Source organism: Haplochromis burtoni, unplaced genomic scaffold, assembly GCF_018398535.1.
Source record: "Haplochromis burtoni strain Fernald_Lab_line unplaced genomic scaffold, NCSU_Asbu1 Contig_91, whole genome shotgun sequence".
In the NCBI taxonomy this organism is placed as follows: Eukaryota; Metazoa; Chordata; class Actinopteri; order Cichliformes; family Cichlidae; genus Haplochromis; species Haplochromis burtoni.
In genome coordinates, this window is record NW_024582452.1 from 952,472 (window position 1) to 971,546 (window position 19,075).

The following is a 19,075-nucleotide window of genomic DNA, read 5'->3' on the forward strand; positions in this document are numbered from 1 at the left end:
CCCCCCCTTTTCTCTCTCTTTGGTGTTGTTGGAGATCACAGCAGGTGTTTGACCTGCCCGGCTTGCTGCAGACTTCACCTCTAGAGGGCGTGCCGATTGAAAGCGGGAATGAGAGTGGTGTGAGCAGCAGCGGCGCGCCTCGGCGGAGCGGAGCTGCGTCAAAGCAGCCAAAGTTAAACAGCATTACGCCGGAAATTAGAGGATTTTCATGTCAAAATAAAAGCCGAAAACGCCACAATTGGAACGTGCGAGGACCACAAGAAGTGAATAAGCTGATGCAATAGTTGAGATTTAATGGAATAAAACAAGATAGGCGTGAAGAACAAACCTTCATACTCATTTTAGTCAATTTTCTTTTAGCTGCTGTCAAGGTCTTTTTTCTTTTCTTTTCTTTTTTATTACTGGGTCACTAGATTAAATGAACACCCAGATAAGAAGCTATGCATTAAATATTTATATAAATGAATGTAGTTCTTTTAGTTATTCACCAACTTAATCATTAGAAAACTGGGTGTTGCAAAAATATTGTTTAACTTGCTGCTAAAACTTGTTTTAGTTTGTAAAAGAAGGCCTGTTGTTCTCATCCACAGAAATCCTTACATGCGTACTATATGTAACACTGTGAGGTAAACTGTGCTTCAAAGCTATTGCTTGTTTTTTTTACAAGCACAGACCTTCATGTTTGTCTAGAGCCTGTTATGGTTTTATTTGCAATCTTTAGTTTTGATTAAAAAACCCATCATGGGTCTTTGAACTTTACTGCACAGAAGAAGTTTAATACTAAAAGAATGGATTCAGATTCTGCTTCTGAAACTGGGCTAAAACCTGCAAAGAATCACATTAGTCCTGTATTTTAATTAGGGGTCAAATTGTTTAACAGCTGGCTTGCATGAATGTGATGATATAACTCAAACACAATTCATTATGAATGCTTTTTTCTAGTATGCAGGTGAAATCCTATTATATCCTGTGATCACACTTTGTAAATTTAAGACATTTGGATGGTTTAACTATATTTAAAAAAACGACACACCAATAATGTTAAAAGTTTTCTATCAGAATCAGAAAGCTTTAATAATTCCTAAGGAAATTATGTGGTTACAGTTGCTCCAAGACTGTAACAGTAACAGACTGAACAAAATGAAATAATACTGTATATTACAAAGTTTACAAAGTATATGAAATAGCTGTAATTATATTGATTTAACTTGGCAAGAGTCATATACATTATGTTCACCAAATATAACAGTGGTTCTAAAACATTTTCTATGATGTCACCCTGTAGAAACCAAAAACATTCAGGGGTGCAAGTGAATTTACAGGTAAATAAAGCATCAGCAAAATGCTGCTTGTTTCTCACCCTTAAAGATAATTTTCAATCCGTTTGGTTTCACTTCGTACTTTTCCACTGATCAGCTGAGCCTCTAACACTTCGATAACTACTGAATGTGTGTTTATCAGAAGCATGCACAGTGTGAGTATGAGTGACAGCACTGGCTGATTTCCAATCGTCTGCTGGGATTTCAACTTCATACTTTTACTTACATTCTAGGTTTTTTTTTTAATATTAATGCTAAATACAAAATAAATCAGTCATTAAGAGTTTAAAAACAATTATAATCACAGAAAATATTCATGGGAAAATAAAACAACAATAATTTTCATACATTTTATAACTATATTTTGCAAAAAAAAAAAAAAAAGAGCAAAGAAAATAATAAAGGTTCTAAACAGTCTTTCTCGTGCAGCCCCACAAGTTTGCGCCCTTTTTGACAGACGTAAACACTGGTCCTGACTGACCTCTGCCTCTTTAAACATCAGCCTAGGAACGCAGTTTGCCAGCAGATCGTTTTGTGCTTCGTACATAACCCGTGCTGTGTTAAGATCAACTAAATCTCTGAATTGTAAGATGTGTAGTTTTTATGTTCCTTCTGTCAAATACGTTTAGGATTCTTCTGCAGCGGCAGCAGCGTTTGAGTTTGAAAACCATATACGGAAGTGTGTTGTTTGTACTCCCCCTGTCTTGACAGTGGTGCTGGGAGCCGAGAGGGTCAGGGGGAGGAGAGGCAAGGGAGTGGAGCGAGAAGACGACAGGAGGAGATCCACCACAGGGTGACCAATTTAACCGGACCATCCTTGGACCGCTAGGCTACAAATGGTCCTCCACCCTGGGCGCCCCCACCGACAACCACCGCGCCGAATCGGATCGTGTGCTGCGCTCCTGTCGGCGGATAGAAAAAGATGATCTCGGTGAGTCCGTCCTTTTTAAAAAAAAAAAAAAAAAATGCTGCTGCTGCTGCACACCGCAGGCCGACATATATAAAATATGTTCTCCTGTCACACAAACGTCTCGGGCGCTGTTGCGCTGCGCCGCAGACGCCCGTGCCACCTCGCTGTCAGTACTCCATTTGTGCTGAAGTGAATGACATGGCTGGCGACAGTTGCTGCGAGGCCTCTGCTTCACATCGGCGGCGGTGGTGGCAGAGGATACGCGGCCAGTACATGTTTTCCACTGGCGGCCAAAAACAACATATCTGTGTAGCAGTGGGGAAAGGATGAGCCGCATCACCGTGCGCCTGTGTTTCCGAGCACAGCTGACAGCGCTGACGGGCTGGCTTGCATCTCGCATGAGGCGCTCATAATGATTCGGATCTTTTTAATGACATAACTTTAAACTCAAACACCTCTCTTTATGCGCTAATTGCCTTTCGAATGCGGTGGATTTCTTTCTTTTCTTTTCTTTATTTTGTAGGCGATCGCTCGCTTTCCTTGCACTGACTGATGCTGAGGAATGTGCAGCAGTAATAATATAAATATAATGCTAATCTGTTTATTTACCCAAGACTCGTGTTTGTCAGTGCACTAATCCTGTGAGCTATTGCTTTGCTGCAGACTGAAGGACAGAGGAGGAGAAGGAGGAGGGGGGACGACAAAAAGAGAATAAATCGCTGACAGAGGCGTGTTGTGTCCTAAGTTGAGATACGGGACGCGGCGGAATGGTTTTATGGTCCCCGCTATGGTTGTCACACAGGCCGTGGTGTTATGTAACAAGAAGCCTACGCTGTTTGAATGCGGGCCCTCACACACGGCCTGTCTGTGCATGGCATTTAGGCACAGGATCGCAGGCACATCATCCGCACATGAGCTAAACAGGGCCGCAGAATATGCGTAAATTGCCCTTTCAAAATCCACAGCGTACCTTTGGTCCCCCCCACCCACTACCAACTGCTTGATCCTATTTTATTTCCTGCATTTTATCCTCTGGATGAGAAGTGCACCACAGGGAGAAAGAGAAGCATGCATGCGCGCCCTCGGACATGTCTACTGCCCCGTAATGAGTGACTTGAATGCTCGCTGTTTGTGGCCAGTTGTCCGGTTTAAAATGCCCCTTAGGAATCGGTCGGTCACCCCCCTCCCCTCCCTGCCTGTCCTAGAGCCAGTGGGGAGGGATTGGGGGGCGGAGAGTGCAGCCCGGCACCATGCAAACACAAGCGGCTGGCAGCTCCGCGACGTTTGCAAATGGGCATGAGCTGGTCGACCTTGTGCAGGGGAGCGAGGGACGCAGCCGGGGAGGTGGAGGTGGGAGGAGAGGGTAGGGAAGTGTGTGTGTGTGTGTGTGTGTGTGAGAGAGAGAGAGAGAGAGAGAGAGAGAGAGAGAGAGAGAGAGAAGGGTGGTGAGGTGGTGTTGGTGGTTCTCCTTGAATGTTGTCGATACGCTGCCAGGGAGGAGGGATAGGCTACAGCTCGGACAGATACGTGCCAGCGAAGGCGCATGCAGGCAGCAGGATATAGCGAGGAAAATCTATTTTTGCTTCAACAACACATCGTGCCTCTCTCCGGTGAAAATACCGGCCGAGGAGGAGGAGGAGGAGGCGGCGGGTGCAGCAGCAGCAGAAGCGGCTGTGCGTTTCCTGCGTTATGCGTTCGACTCTGCACTACGGAGCTGAGGGTATCTGGCAGACAGACGTTTTATAACTCAATAAGGGACTTTAACAGTGCTTACAGTGAATGATTACAACGCCAAACTGTTATTGTGTGTATTTTCCATGACATGAGAGCTCTAATAGTGATATCACAACAGGTAGAAATACAATAAATTCGAACAGGTCAGCACAAATTCCCAATTTAATTCCACAGACATGCCCATTTTAACAGACACAGTACTGCACGTCCTAATCCATATTCTTATTCTTGGACTCAGCTAGAGTGGCTCTGGATTCAAAGTTATCCTTTATGTATCATTGCTGAAGTTCAACCACTGTCTGTAAAAACTGGCCACCCTCTGTTTAAACCAGCCATCCTATAATTAATTAAAGCCAGCATGAGTTATTAAACAAGACATTATCTTATACACAGTATAGCAAAATGCAGTAGTGAGTAGTGAAATTAATGATTTTGCTACTTTAGGCATTTGCGATCAAAACAAGCAAACAAAAATAGCAGACAAAAGTGAACTTTTATTAACAGTAATTTGAAAGGGAAGTTGCTGTGCCCATTTCAAGCTTCACAATATTAAACTTGAACTCTGCTAGAGTAGCTTTGCATAATTCAAAGCAGTTTGAAAATAATCCTTGTCTATCTCCTTGGCCTTTGTGCAGTCCCTCAGTTCATTCTCTGTCTGAGACAAGTTGTTATAGCTCATTTCTTCTGTTGGAACATCTCTGTGCCCGACATGACCACAATACAAATGTCTGCTTTTGTTGACATCATACAGAGCCAGAGTAGAAAAAAAATGAAACATTATTCTGAAGTTCAAGCTTTTGCCTGTCAGGGGTTGGTTCATAGAATTGCTGACCTCATTATTTGAAACTTGCTTTGTCAGGTCATTGTTAGGCCATCTGGGGCTAAGGTTAGGGTTAAGTTTTGGTTAACGACCAGCCTTTTTTTATGGATTATTTGATCATTTGAAACACCCAAAAGAAAAAGCTTTAAGATGTAACATTTTCTAGTTTGTGAAAATGTAAGTATTTAGCAGGTGGTCACAACAAAACCCAATCCTAACAGGCTGCAGTTTACCTGGTACATGTTAAGAGGTTATCATGTTATATTACAGTATACGTATATATAGTACCAATCAAAAGTTTGGTCATAGTCATAGTATTTCTTTATGATGGAAACAAAAAACATTTCAGCTGTCAGTCACCTACAGCAACTCGAGCTTTCTTCACCGAACTGAACCAGGAAATTGTGCCTTTAGCCAAATATGTGTACCTTGGTTCAAGCTTATTTTGCTGCCAAATTATTGTTCTGGATAAATCATTAACAGCCCAATGAGAGGAAAGCAAAACCCCAAATACACCTTAAACACTTTCACTGCCAGAGGATTGTTTTGAACTTACCAAAGACTCAGGAGAAAGTTAGATTTTTAAAACCATCGCATGATGTAAGTCGCCGGCGCAGATAGTGTGAAAGACAGCAAAAGAATCATCAATTTGAAGATTCCACTTCCAACCATCACTCGTGTTTTGTTATGACTTTTAATTGTTCAGAATTTTCCAAAACACTTAAAACACACAAATTTTCTTTTTGTGTGTGATGCATGGATACGATTTTCTTTCTTCTGTGGAGCTCACGGGAGTCATTCTCTTGTAAGGTAACATAAAGGCAGGCATTAGAGTGCCATATGCTGTGTTTTCTTTTGGTTACCAAATATAACTGATAATAAAAATATGATTATGATTATCAAATTAAATTAGAAGACAAAAAAAAGTTTCTCCTAAACTTCATGGCATTAAGAGAGATGTAATATTCGAGATCATAAACCACATAAAGTAAACATACATAGAAGTCTTTAAAGGTTAATAAAACAGAGTGTGCTCTGAGTGTTGTCCTGTTAGATGGAGAGAAGCAATTTTCAGGAAAAGCACAACTCCAAAAGTTTAATTTCATTTATTCTGGAGTTCACAAAAAATCCCTACTTTTAAATTTTATCCAACCAGACGACAAATTACATGTAAGAAAATGTATGTATGAAATGCTGTGTGTGTTATGTACAACTAAAGGGAAAATATAGGTGAACAACTTGTGATTTAATCCTGCTGTGCCCCAGATCCTGTCATGTTGTATATGCTGCTCCTGTCTTGACAGTGTCCTGTTGTCCGGCTGCATTTATCTCCATTTTTCACTCGTCTGTTTATTGTTGATTGTGATTATCAGCAGAGCTTGAAGGAACCTTTCTGCATCTTCAAGCCCACCTGCCTTCAAATTTCTGTGTTTATACCAGAGGGTGTTTTGTTTTTTGTTTTTTTGGTCTTTTTGTGTGTGTGTGTGTGTGTGTGTGGGGGGGGGGTCAAACGGAGCAGGTTCTGGTTTACCTTAAAAAACCCACACCTACATGCTATTTTGGGCCCCCTCCCCCAGCTCTGAATCCATTTTCAGACTATATCAAGTGTGTCTGGTTTTCCAGGAAATTAGATTTATGTGCATTTTGCTCTCAGTATGATGCATTTTATTTCCTGTCAATTTGCGCATGGAGAAGCTTTTTTTTCCCCCCTCTAACGAGCTATTAAAAGAGCTAAACGTGTGTCAGAAGAGTTTATTAGTATGACTACTAGCATCAGTGACAGGCTGCTTGTGTGTTTCACCTGATTACTTAAAAATGTTTTTTTGCTTCACCTTTTTCTGTTTGTCACTGTACAATCTTCTGTGTGTGTTTGTTTTTTTTCCCCTTTAGACCCAGCAGGAGCTGTGGAGATAGGCCTGGCAGCAGAGACTGGTCATCTTATTAATCTTGGTCTCTGATCACTGGCTCTGGCACAAACATCTGGAGCTTTGTGCGCCATTTAACCCCCATCCAGTCACTCCCACCCTGCGGCCCTGCAGCGTGGCTCCTAAAAACACCTCCTTGCGTCTTCAGAATTTTGTCCACGGGGATAAATGAGTGAACCGGCTGCAGGGGAAAGGGCTGGGACATGTACCAGAACCCCAACAGGTAAACGAACAACTCCTCTACTCCAGGCGAGGCGAGGAGTAAAACGGTGTTTTGGTCCTCCACTGTGGTATCAGTGCTGTGGCTGTTATGTGAACTGTTCTTGTACTGAATGTTTTTCCTCTCTGCTCACACAGAATGTCCTGGTTCAGTGGTTTCCTAGTTGCCAGAGTGGACGACCGCAAGACTGCGTGGGGGGAGCGCAATGGCAAGAAGTCCAAACGGAAGGGAGGCTCATCTCTCTGCAACCCGCGTTACATGAGCTGTCTGCGGGACCCCGATGCTATGGAGCCCCCTTCCGGAGCCCCCCTCCATCAGCACCACCGCGGAGGGGGGGCAGGGGCCATGGGAGGTGGGGGAAACTTCGGCGTCCGTTGCGGATGGCAGGAGGACCACTATGGCAAAAGGGGAGGGGCTCCGAGCGAAGGTGTGGGGCTGAAATCGGTTGACCTGGGCTTTGAGGACGGGGAGTTAAAAGGGAGGAAAGGGGGATGTAATGGAGGAAGCAGCGACATGGGCGACGAAGGTCCCAACGGCGCAGCGGGGGTAGTGACGGCTGCGGACTGCTGGCTCAGGGTGGTACGAGTATTCCAGTCGAAAAAATTCCAGTCCCGCAAACTGGAGCGTCTATACCAGCGTTACTTCTTTAGGCTGAACCAGAGCTCCTTGACCATGCTCATGGGGGTACTTGTGATCGTGTGCGGCATCATGCTGACCTTCCACTGTGTCCACGCCGCCCCTCACGTGGCCTATTCGTCAGCCCTTTCAGTGGCGATGGCACTCTTTATGGCTCTAATGGTAGTGTGCAACCGCAATGGCTTCCACCAGGACTACATGTGGATGGTCAGTTACCTGGTGATCGGGGTCTTAGTGTCCGTCCAGGTTTTTGGGGTGCTCATGGTGGCACCCAGGAGTGCTTCGGAAGGCATTTGGTGGTCCGTGTTCTTCATCTACATCATCTACACTCTGCTGCCTGTGAGGATGAGGGCGGCGGTGCTAAGTGGAGCAGTGCTGTCCATCATACACGTGGTCACCACCTGGCAGGTCAACCAGGAAGACAAGTTCCTTTGGAAACAGGTAAAAAGCCTGATGTCTGAATGTTCTGTGGTGTCTTTGCTTTTCATGTGAAGCGACACAGATGGCCAACAGTAGTTGCTTTTTTTTTCGTTCTGTGGTTTTGTCTCCATACATATTTGCTTGGCAAGTGAAAGATCGCTGGTTCATTTCCAGCCCACAGATACAAATCTCCTTTGGGGTTGTGGCGGGAAGGGAATCCGGTATAAAACTGCCAAATGAAACATGCAGAGCTAACTGCTGTGGTGACCCCTGTGACAAGGGAACAGCTCCTTCTTCTCTTCCCATTCTGTGGTTATTGATTTGTTGTCCTGCTGTTTTTTAGAAGTTCATGATCAAGTTCATACTCTCATATCCTCTTAAAACACACAGGCTCTTGGGTGAGTCACTCATTATAAATGGCTTAGAGTGTAGCTAAGCATTGGTTGAATCAATATGCTGAGGTCTCCAGCAAAGTTTTTAACCTGAATAATAAAAAAAAGAATGCCATTTTCCCACATTTAAAAAGTATTCGAATGACCAGATCCGTTTGAAGCAGAGCGCCACCACAAACAGGAACCCAAATGGTTTCCCCCCTGTTAATGGCCAGTATTGGCCTCTTACAGATGTATTGGTAGTCGTGAGATTAAAGCTGTTTTCCAGAAAAAAAGGCGCTTGGATTCATTTAGTAATGATAACGAAGCAGCTGCGGCTCAGCAGACGGTGGTGCAAAAACAGGCGGCCTTTTCACATTTAGGTTTTACACATACTGCTGTTAAGGTAGCTAACAATAACATAATAATTCCGTTTAATGCTCCTAAAACCATGGCTGAGAGGTCCAACTGAAGTCTGTGACTTGCTGGCAATAGCAGCCTATTTTACCACATCTGCCAGTCAAAGTGGCCACACCCCTAACTCCATGAGGAGGAAACAACTATAGAGGCTAAAGGGCCTTGTAGTTTTGATGCTTTTAAGCGGAGCATTTAACAAGGGAGTGTGAGGGTTTACTCAGCTTTGGAGCCAGAGCCTCAAGTGACACAAAGAGGAACTGCAGTTTTTGGGACTTAATTGTTGGCTTTATTTCTACAACCCTGAAAGTTGCTGCTTTATGTAGCCAAACCATATTGACTGATATATTATCATTTTTTTACTCTCTAAAAAAACCCTCAGGTTTTAAGATACCGTAGCAATAACAGCAGGAATGGCGGTTAGTACCTTACTTTGTAATAAAACTGCATAACAGCAGAATAGTACCTTCTTACTTTTGTTCTTTTGACATGTCAGAGAAACACAGTTTTAAGCCAAGCTTTTATCCCCATGTTTATTCTTCTTGGGCGTTATGCAAGAGAAGCATAAGAGCACTCAGATTGATTTAGGAGGTATCTATATTAAAACTGCATTCTGGTAGAACATCTGTAAATGCTTTGAAGGCTGTAACATCCTAATAGTGATCTCTCAAATGTCACCTTTGCAAAACAATCTGTATTTGCACGTCCAGGAGACAACAAACTAAGTTAGATTCATTGGGAGTGGCCTTCCTGATGATTTGATGATCCAGTTTTTGTTCAAATATACTTGGTGCCTTTCTGTGTAGCGTTTGCATGTTCGCCCCGGGCCTCTGGGTATTTCTGCTGGGTATTTTCAAAGACATGCATGTTTGGTTCATTGGTGGTAAACTGAACTGGCTATAGGTGTGAACGTGAGTATGAATGGTAATCTGTATTTCTGTGTTAGAGTTTACGGTGTACTTTGGGTTTCTCATAGCATTTTTTTTATGGAATAAGCTGGCTGTAAGGGCTGAAAACAGAGTATATAAGAGCCAGGAAACAGAACAGAAACAGTTTCTTGTTGCAAAACCAAAATATGGAGCTGAAAGTTGTTAAGTTAGGTGATGGTGCACTGATATGAGTAAGGTTTCTTTTCTGGACTTAATTAAAATCAGTAAAATAAAACGCACTCAAATTTCTGACAAGCACAACCAAACCAAACCAATGAGAAAATCAATTAACAGAAAATATGAACACAAATGGCATCCTTGGTGTAAATATTCTACATGATCCATCCCGTTTCCTCCGCTTATTCAATTCAGGGTCACTGGGGGGCTGGAGCCTTTCCCAGCTGTTGTTGGGAGAGAGGCAAAGTACACCCTGGACAGGTTTCCAGTCTCTCTCAGGCTAACACATAGAGGCAGACAACCACTAATGCACACGTTCACATCTACATCCAATTAACCCAACCCCATGTTAGGTTGTTTTTGGCCTCTGGGAAGAAGCCAGAATACTCAGAGAGGCCCCAGTGGCCCTAGACTGGATTCAAACCGAGGACGTTTTTGCTATGATGTGACAATGCAGATTTTTAATGAATTTCTGTTGCAGTGTGATTTTAAAAAAGCAGAAATAATTAGTCATTTTCAAAAACTTCTATTGAAAATCAGCTAATTTCAATAAAACACATTGCCGAAACTGGTCAGTTTAGTTATGAGTTTGTTGCTTTGTTAGGCAAAAGTAAAACTGAGCCTTACTACAGTGTGATAGGAATTTTATGTACCTACCCGACACTCTATAGATAAAATATTTATTCACAACAACAGCAACTACGTTCAGGTTCCAACTGTTTTGGGTTAATTAAAAAAGGGGAAACAATGAGGTTTTGAATATGCAAGCAAAACGAAACGTTGGATGTATAGTGATAAACTTCTCTGTAGATTGACTGAACTTGACTCTCAGTCATATCCCTGACTGCATTTAAAACACTGACATCATGCTGTTGATGGGGCGGCTAGCATGTGAACTGTAAACGGCTCTGCTGGGTTTTGTCACCACGTTGTATGTGCGTATTTACATGTACTTTGGGGCTTATGGGTCTCGCTGTACAGTGTGTTGTTTGTGCGTCATGCCAAGGACCTAGGGGCTCACTGAAGGTCAGTGGGCTGAATGAACCGCCCCAGCTGGACGGCTGTAAGTGTGTGCGCGTATGTGTGCTGTTGTGTGACAGTGGGAGAATACCATGATATAAAGCAGTATCACTCAGGTCTCTGTGCTCTCACACAAGGGACACTTTGTACTTTTCTCTCAGGGTGGGGGTGACGGGGGTGAGGCCGAAAGAGAGGGGGGGCAATATGGTGGATGTTTGGCCTCTGTAGTGCCTTAGCTGTTTTACAGCTGTCTTTTCCTCTGGGAAAAGTTATGCAAAACAAAATAGGAAGGCCATTACTAAGAAACAATAAGGGGGATATTAGGCTTAATCTTAACTAATTGTCACTGTAATGCATTTACCGACTCCTGTGTTATAATATTGTGATTGTTTATTATAAATTAATTACTGTAGCACAGGAGTAGATTAGGGATTCGTGGGAACTCAGTAATTACAGCGTGCTCTGTCACATCAGGCACGATATATCATAGTGTAATCCATCACATGTTCTTACATTGTTTGCCATCGTTACGTGAATGAAAGTCATGAGATCGCTGCAGCCCAGCTATGCTGTTAATTCCTAAGGTCGCTTGTGTACTGTGTGACCAGCTAATTCAGTGTCATCAATCACTGCTTCACGCTTGCCTGCAGCTATTTCCTCTTTCTCCCATAACTCATTAACCGGCTTTCTCTTTGGATGGATGAGTACAGGTGATTGGTGCAGGCGATTCGAAAACTGGGCATGACGAATGATGTAAATGCAGATAGTGTTTTTGTTTTGTTTTTTTTAGGGTGGAGAGTTTGTTAGACTCTAGATGTCTTATTTCACTTCCCTTATTTTCTGTCAGAGTGAAGCTGATTAATCTGCATCACTTAAATTGGGTTGGTTAGCATAGTTGATATGCTAAGCTAAAAAAATGAAGAAAATTCTGTTTGTAATTCAGTGGATTTCTTTGAACTTTACCTGAAAACCTACAGAAATAATTCACTGGCTGAGGCTATCGTAGCTCAGTCTTATAGCTAAATTTGGACATGTATGAAGAGGCAAAAATAAAGGAAAATGGTTTGATTAAAGGCAGAATTAAAGAAATATTAACAACTAAAGCAGTGCAGTACTCAATCTTTCTCACTTGCCATGCTTTAAATATCAATGGATGCCAAAATTATCATTGAAATTGAAACAATTAGATTAATTGAGCAGCTCCGCATCAAACCCTAGTTTCATTTGCTTCTTGCAGAAATCATTTAAAGCCATAATCAAGTCAAAGAGAAACGATGAACTGAAATCACAGAGAATGAATAAAAAGTAATAAAGTTTGGGGAAATTGTTGCTGTTATTATTCCTGCATAGATTAGTATTTATAGAAAGCAGATATTATACTGCATACTCAGGTAGAATTAAATCTTGGGGAGAGATGGGATACACCCTGGAAAGTTGAGACTGCTGGAACCACTGATGACCCTGTTGTATGCCTGATTTAGACTAGATTTAGAAATCTACATCATAACTTACGACATAACCAGAAACCTCTTTTAAACCTGCAATGTAACCTTCCTGCGACTACCTGCAACTCGGAAGGTTTACAGCAAAGAGTTAAAAGGGGTTTCTGGTTAGTTGTAATTTACGACTTAGATTACCCGCAGAAGTCTAAATCAGGCATAAGTCAGAAAAACTGTGTTTTAGTCTGGACGGGTTAAAACTGAGACTCTTAGTAAAAGATGGTGTTTGGTTCCTGGTTAGGTCTTACATTTTCAAATCGGCAGTGAATGGCTTATTTTTATTGCCCTGCTTTCCTTGAGTGAAAGTAAAATTGGCTGCTCGCTTATTTTGCAAGGGGTCACAATGGCACATCCATCTCGGATGGCCTTTCTGACCCTACCCAGGGTTGGAACCAATGTTCCCTCTAAGCTGCGCACAAGCGCAATTGCGCACTGCTGGCACGGTCTCTGCGCACAGAAAATCTGTGTTGCGCACAAAAAAATCTAACCTGAATTGAAATTAAAATAAATACGTTAACAGTTCTGTTTTGCAGTGTTAGTCAGTAAGTGACTGGCTGCTCCAGTTTGGGATTAGAACGATGCCACCTTATACCATAGTGCAGCTAATGATGTGATTCACATTCATATATACGCAGCTAATCAACGTTGTTGACAGGCTATGACAGCGTCCTTAGCTAGCAAAGCAGCGTGGCTGATGTGGAGTGAAGCCACGTTAATGACAACGTGTACAACTGTTGGAGATGTGAGCAGGACAGACGGAACAATTGACAGAAAAAGTGTGGACTTTATACCAGTTTTTAAATTGTGACGATAGGACACGTAAAACCAGAGTTATGATAAAAATATATACAATGTTTGTCTTTTTTTTCCCTGGATACTAACGTTGTTTTTAATTACTGTGGGAAGAAACGGTAAAAACGGCGTTTTATAAGGAAAACGCTCGAAAGCACTCTGCGTGTGAGCAAAAACAAAAACAAAAAAACCCCACCCTTTCCTATTGTTGGGAAATTTACCATGTGGACCAATCAAAAAAATGATATGGCAACATGGCATTTAGTTGTTTAGGAAGGGAGGAAGTTTTAGGAGTGACAGCGGTGTTTGAGATGTGAGAGATTTGAACAATGAGGCGACTGCTGAATGTTACAGGTGTTACAGCAGTGATACATCTCCTGTTGTCAGGCCTGCAGGTATCAGGCTGTTGTTCTCCTTTATCTCATAGTGGACAGAAATTATTTTTTGGAGTGGCACAAATAATTTGTGTGGCATCAGATTTGATGCAGAACAGCTGATTGTTCTGTAGATAGTTTGAAATGTTTATTTAAAAAAACGCCTTGGCTGCATTTTTAGGTAAACAGCTGCAAGAAACTTTAATGTTTGCAAAACTCAGTTACTTTTTTGAAGAAGTAACTATATAATTAATTGCCCAACATTGGTCATTATTTACAGTATTTTGCAGACCGAGAGTTACAGGACTCGCTCCCAGACCACAGACTCATACTCATAATACAAATCAGAGCTTTATTAAAAAAAAGAAAGTTGTGTTTTCAAAATTGGAGTTCAAGTTATTTTTACTTCCAATAGTGTTAACATGCTACACAGGTCATGAACAACATTTTTTTACATTTTCATTGTATGTGGGCTAAAGCAGTTAATTAAAAGTAGTCTAACATAAATGTAAATGCTGTAATTTGATTATTTTAATAAACCATGTTTATGACACCTTTTGTTCAGCAGGATAATATTTAAAAATTAACAATACCTTTGAAGTATAAATGCAATAAATGGACTTTAGTGTCACTACGAGTCTCATAGTCACCAAATCCCGTGTGGGATGTGATGAACGTCTCCAACGTCATCTTCAAACTCTTTTAGCTGCTCGTTGGCTTTGAAATTCACAAGTGGCATATTTAGTACAGATTCTGTGCTGTAAAACAAAATGAAAGCGTTTCAAGCTTTTGTGAAGTCTTATTGTCCATATTGGATGCGATATAACCACCGGACGCTCAGGAAAAATGTGTACTTCCCAGCTGGTTGTTTCCTGGAGGTTGCTGGATTTTGCTGCATGAAATCAGATGCAAAGAAAGTGCTGCACATGAAACCTAATGATTGGTGTGGTTAACAACAGATTGCCTGTAGTTTTTCAAAGGTTGCTAAGGATTGGATATGGAGAAGGTCACCTTTTACTTTTCCCTCATGACTGGCGGTTGTCAGATGATCATGGACCAGTCTCCTGGCCTGGGGGCGTTGTTAACTTGAACCATGATTGTCCAAAATTATGGTCAAGCCACTGAAAAAAACCTTCATGAGGATTCAACAGGAAGTGCAAAAATATAAAATAATTTGTGGGTTTGAAGACAAATTTCTGCAACACTCTACTCAAAGACTGAGTTCTATTGCATGAAAAACAAAGGCACAAAAAGATTCATGGTTTTGCTGTGGTTATTTTTATAAACTGACATTTTGACTGGCAAACTGAACAGTTTAAGATGAAAAGCTAAATTAGCTTGTCTGTCTCTATAGCATATATGCATTTATAACTCAGTGGATGATGATTAAAAAAGACAGACCTTTACTGCTTTAAACATTGTATTACTGTGACTTGTTAAGTAGGATATATCACCACCAGAAGAAGAAGCTGCTTTTGGCTCATAAGGGGTCGCCATAGCGGGTAGCCCCACCCTGGAAGCCCTTGATCTGTATATCACTGCACTATGGAGCAACATTAATATGCCATCGTCAAAATAAAAGAACCTTTAATGAAGTTACAGCAAATTTCTGCATGAATGTGAGTGTTAGGATGTGTGTTCTGCTCAGGGTTGCTTTTTTTGTAACATTTCTCAGACGTGTTCAGACCAGCTAAGACTCTTGGAGACATCTCATAAGTGTGTAATCGCTGTATGGGGGGTACTTTTTGTTCAACCCATGACATTTCTGGTCCTCAAACCTTTCAAAACACAGGAAGACCTTGTGGTTGTTCCCTATTGCTCTTGGATTTGGTTTGGTAGGTGTGTTTTTACAGCTGTAGAATCGAGGATCATCTCTTTCCGCACAGCCTCGCACTGTAAACCACAAAATGTGGCGGTTTGATCGACCTTGTTGTATAAGGCTTACGAAACAAACACTAACAGTTTAAACATGGTTCGTGTTCGCCCTGTTACGTGAGTTGCGTGAGCTTCACTCTGCTGTTTTTGTGTCACGATGTCTGTGCTCCTCAAACTTCCTCAGCTGAAATCAATTAGCTGTAACTGTACAGTACGTACACATGTCCCCTGTCAACTCATACACACACGCACACACACACCCGCACACACACACCCGCACACACACGCTTTGTTATGGTTTACGCCTTCCCTTCTCCCCTCTATTGAATGTTGTCAGAATTGCTGCTCTTTGTTTTTCTTTGGGAAATAACATCACAAAACAATGGTCCTGCTCGCCTGTGTGTGGGTGTCCGTTTCTGCGTCCATACTGACATGTGCTTGTCTACCTCCGTGCTCGGCATTAAATTAGAACCATGCAGCATGCACGCTTGAATCTGCACACTTTGTTTTTGCACCCTCGATCTTCTTTTTGTCGCACAATCTTCTCACGCTCGCACCTTTCGCACAGCAGAGTTGTTTGCTTTACGGCCACTAACAATGGCCAACATTGTCGTGGAGATGTTGTTGACACAAGTGCCGTGAGAGGTCAAAGACTGGTTCCTAAAAATACCTGGCCTTTGGCGTTTCTGCTAACTGTTGCGTCACATGGAACAGTCTTATCAGAGCCTGCGTCAGAGCAACGGGCAGGTCACTCTATCCCCCTTTTCTGTGGATACACATTGGCCTGCTCTTTCACATGCCCTGAAACACACTAGCCTCACTAGGGTAGAGGCTTCTAACGCTGTATAATCACAGATAGCCCAACCATTCCTTTATCTTTTAAAGTTGTGTGTAGATGAATGGGTATTTGAGTTTTGGCCACAGACGAGATGGCGGGTTAAGAAAGAGCACAGAGGGCAAATCAGGCCTCCTTGTAGACTACGAGGACCCTGAGTCAATTTGTTACACTGGCTTCCTTGTCTAGCTCTTATTTAATAAGTATTTTGTATTTGTTAGATAAGATTAGAGTATGCAAACCCCCTGGGGTTTCACGTCAAACTTTCCGAAAGGCTGTTTACTCAATTTTCAAATTTCCATGAGGTTTCACAGAGAATAGATGCATTTCCATCAGAGGAAACCTCACACAGACCATATCAGCTGTTTACAGTTTCAGCATCTCCCGGTGCTGGAGTAACCCTGTGTGCGCATCATGCATCAGGATGAGGGGCGGGGGGCGCTTGGATCTCAGTGGGAGAAGCGTCAGCCTGCGATGGCCACCTGTGCAAAGCCGCAGCTATAGAATAAGGGAAAGAGGAACGGAGCAGAATCTGATATTCTCTGCACGTAATCCTTCCACAGCCTCCTTGATAAATAATTTGTGTGTTTAACTCGGCAGCAGCATTTTAACGAGGCTACCTGTCACATGTACGCTAGGCTCACAACCAGGATGGGACACGCACAGAAAACACACAGTGAAGAGAATTTGGAGGGAAATTTATTTTTGACTTTGGAAAATGATCAAATACAGTTATTTAGTGCTTAGTATGGCACAGTTCCACAGTTCCATTTTTTGTTGGACAAAGAGTTTTTGTAGTTTTGCTACTGTAGACCAAATCAAATAATCGATATGTGACAGAAATGCAGACGTTCACCTTTAATTTCAGGGGTTTTGTGAACATTTTACATGAATTGTTTAGGAATTACAACCATGTTTTATACACAGTCACCAGTTTTCAGTGGCTCAAAAGTAGTTGGATATTTGGTTGATTTGGAGTGTTGAATTTGCATTTTATAGCTTTTCACTGTCATTTTAAATATGATGCCTAAAGAGATTGCCAGTGCAAGTCAGGATAGCTATTATTAGGCTTATATAGCAAAACAAACTGATAAGGGAGATAGGAATTTCAGGAGTGGCCAAATCAACAATCATTCCTAAAAAGAGGAAACACTGGTAGAGCCATATAGTAGCTCGTCTTGTTATGTTGGTACTGAAGGCAATTGCAGGGCCTGGGTTTGAGTGTTCCTTTCACCATTTCCTGCACATCATTCCCCACACTTTCACCCTGCTTCACCATCACTCGTTTCACCATCCTGTTCCTATAATAAAAGCTTGAGCCCCCCCCAAAAAAAAGTTCCAAAAGACCTAACAAGATGACAGAATTCTTTCCTTGGTTAAGAAAAGTAGCTTCACAACATCTAACCAAGTCAAAAACACTCTCAGAGAGGTAAGCTTGTCATTGTCAAGGTCTACACTCAAGAGACAAGAAGGGCTTACAAGAAGGTGCAAACCACTGGATACACCCAAGAATATGAAGGCCAGAGTAGGCTTTACCAGAAAACAAAAGAGCGTGCACAGTTTTGGACAGGTGAAAGTAAGGTTAACTTGTTACCTTAGAAGAGAAACAGGTCATAACCCAAAACATACCTCATTACCCATCAAACATGGTAGAAGCAGTTATATAGCATGGACCACTGATAGAAGTAGCAGGATAAATTGTGAAGTGTCCAGGGCTATTCTTTCCGCTCCGATTGAGACAAGTGAGCTTCTCCTCACAATGGAAATAGATAATGATTCAAAATATACTGCAAGAGCAATCGAAGAGTTTCTCAAGGCAAAGAAATGGGATATTCTTCAACGACCAAGTCAGCACCTGAGCTCAACCCAATAGAACACGCTTTTCAGTTATCGAATACAAAACTGAATGCAGCGAAACCTGCAAACATGCAGAAACTGAAGACAGCTGCAAAAAAGGTATAGCAGAACACTCAATGGATACGTCATTTGATAGTATCCTTGGATTCTAGGCTTCAGGCAGTCATTGACTACAGAGGATTTTCATCCAGTAATTAAAAACAATCCTTATATTTGAAATTATGCTAGACTGCCCAGTTAATTCTGACGCTCTGAAAATGATAGCCTGTGTATAAAAATGCAAAAATGTTGGAATTAAAGCTAAAAGTCTGCCGTTAAATCATTTAAAAATGCTCTCTTGTGCTGGACAGACACAAAGATTGTGTGTTCAGACCTAACTGTACCTAGTAGTAAATTTTGTTTCGGCACGTCATTATAAAATTCTAGTTGTTGTTTTTTTTCTTTGGTATGTCTGTGGGGGTAACATTTAAACAATAATTTAAGAATAATTTACCAGTACTCCACGCTACTAATCCAGTAAAAATGATTGCATTTTTAAGATAAAGCCACTGTAGTCAAAGCTCAAAAGATGTTAGCGCATTTCATAGCTGCCTGCATTAACTTAACTACGCACATACACACATGCACATACATGCTCACACATGTAACACCACCAACACCACCCAGTATGCCAATCTGTGGACCAGTAAGAGTGCAGGGGAAGGAGTTAGCATCACTTCTGAGACTGATGGGGAATAAACAGCATCGCTAAGTGTCTCCCTCAGTGCTCGTGTTGAGTTGGTCCAGTGTTGCCATGGAAACAACTACGACTCAAGCAGCCAAGACTCAGTTTGGTAACCGTTGCCTCAAGTGAAGATGGGAGAAAAAAAAACATTTCAGAAATCAGGTCAAAATTGATTTCTGCCATTTACCTCTCCTTCTGAGAACCACAAAGCTCGGGGTGGGGGG

The 19,075-nt window shown here is 41.9% G+C and overlaps 1 protein-coding gene across 1 annotated transcript in view; it reads left to right on the plus strand.

The window, feature by feature from the left end:
* The first annotated feature begins 2,011 nt into the window (after window positions 1–2,011).
* The window catches only part of adcy6a (adenylate cyclase 6a), a 56,763-nt gene continuing 39,699 nt past the window's right edge, over window positions 2,012–19,075 (plus strand). The window contains exons 1-3 of the mRNA XM_014334824.2: window positions 2,012–2,250; window positions 6,674–6,931; window positions 7,066–8,005. Of these exons, the coding sequence (XP_014190310.1) occupies window positions 6,912–6,931; window positions 7,066–8,005 (960 nt within the window). The 5' untranslated portion in view covers window positions 2,012–2,250; window positions 6,674–6,911. The remainder of the gene's footprint in view (window positions 2,251–6,673; window positions 6,932–7,065; window positions 8,006–19,075) is intronic.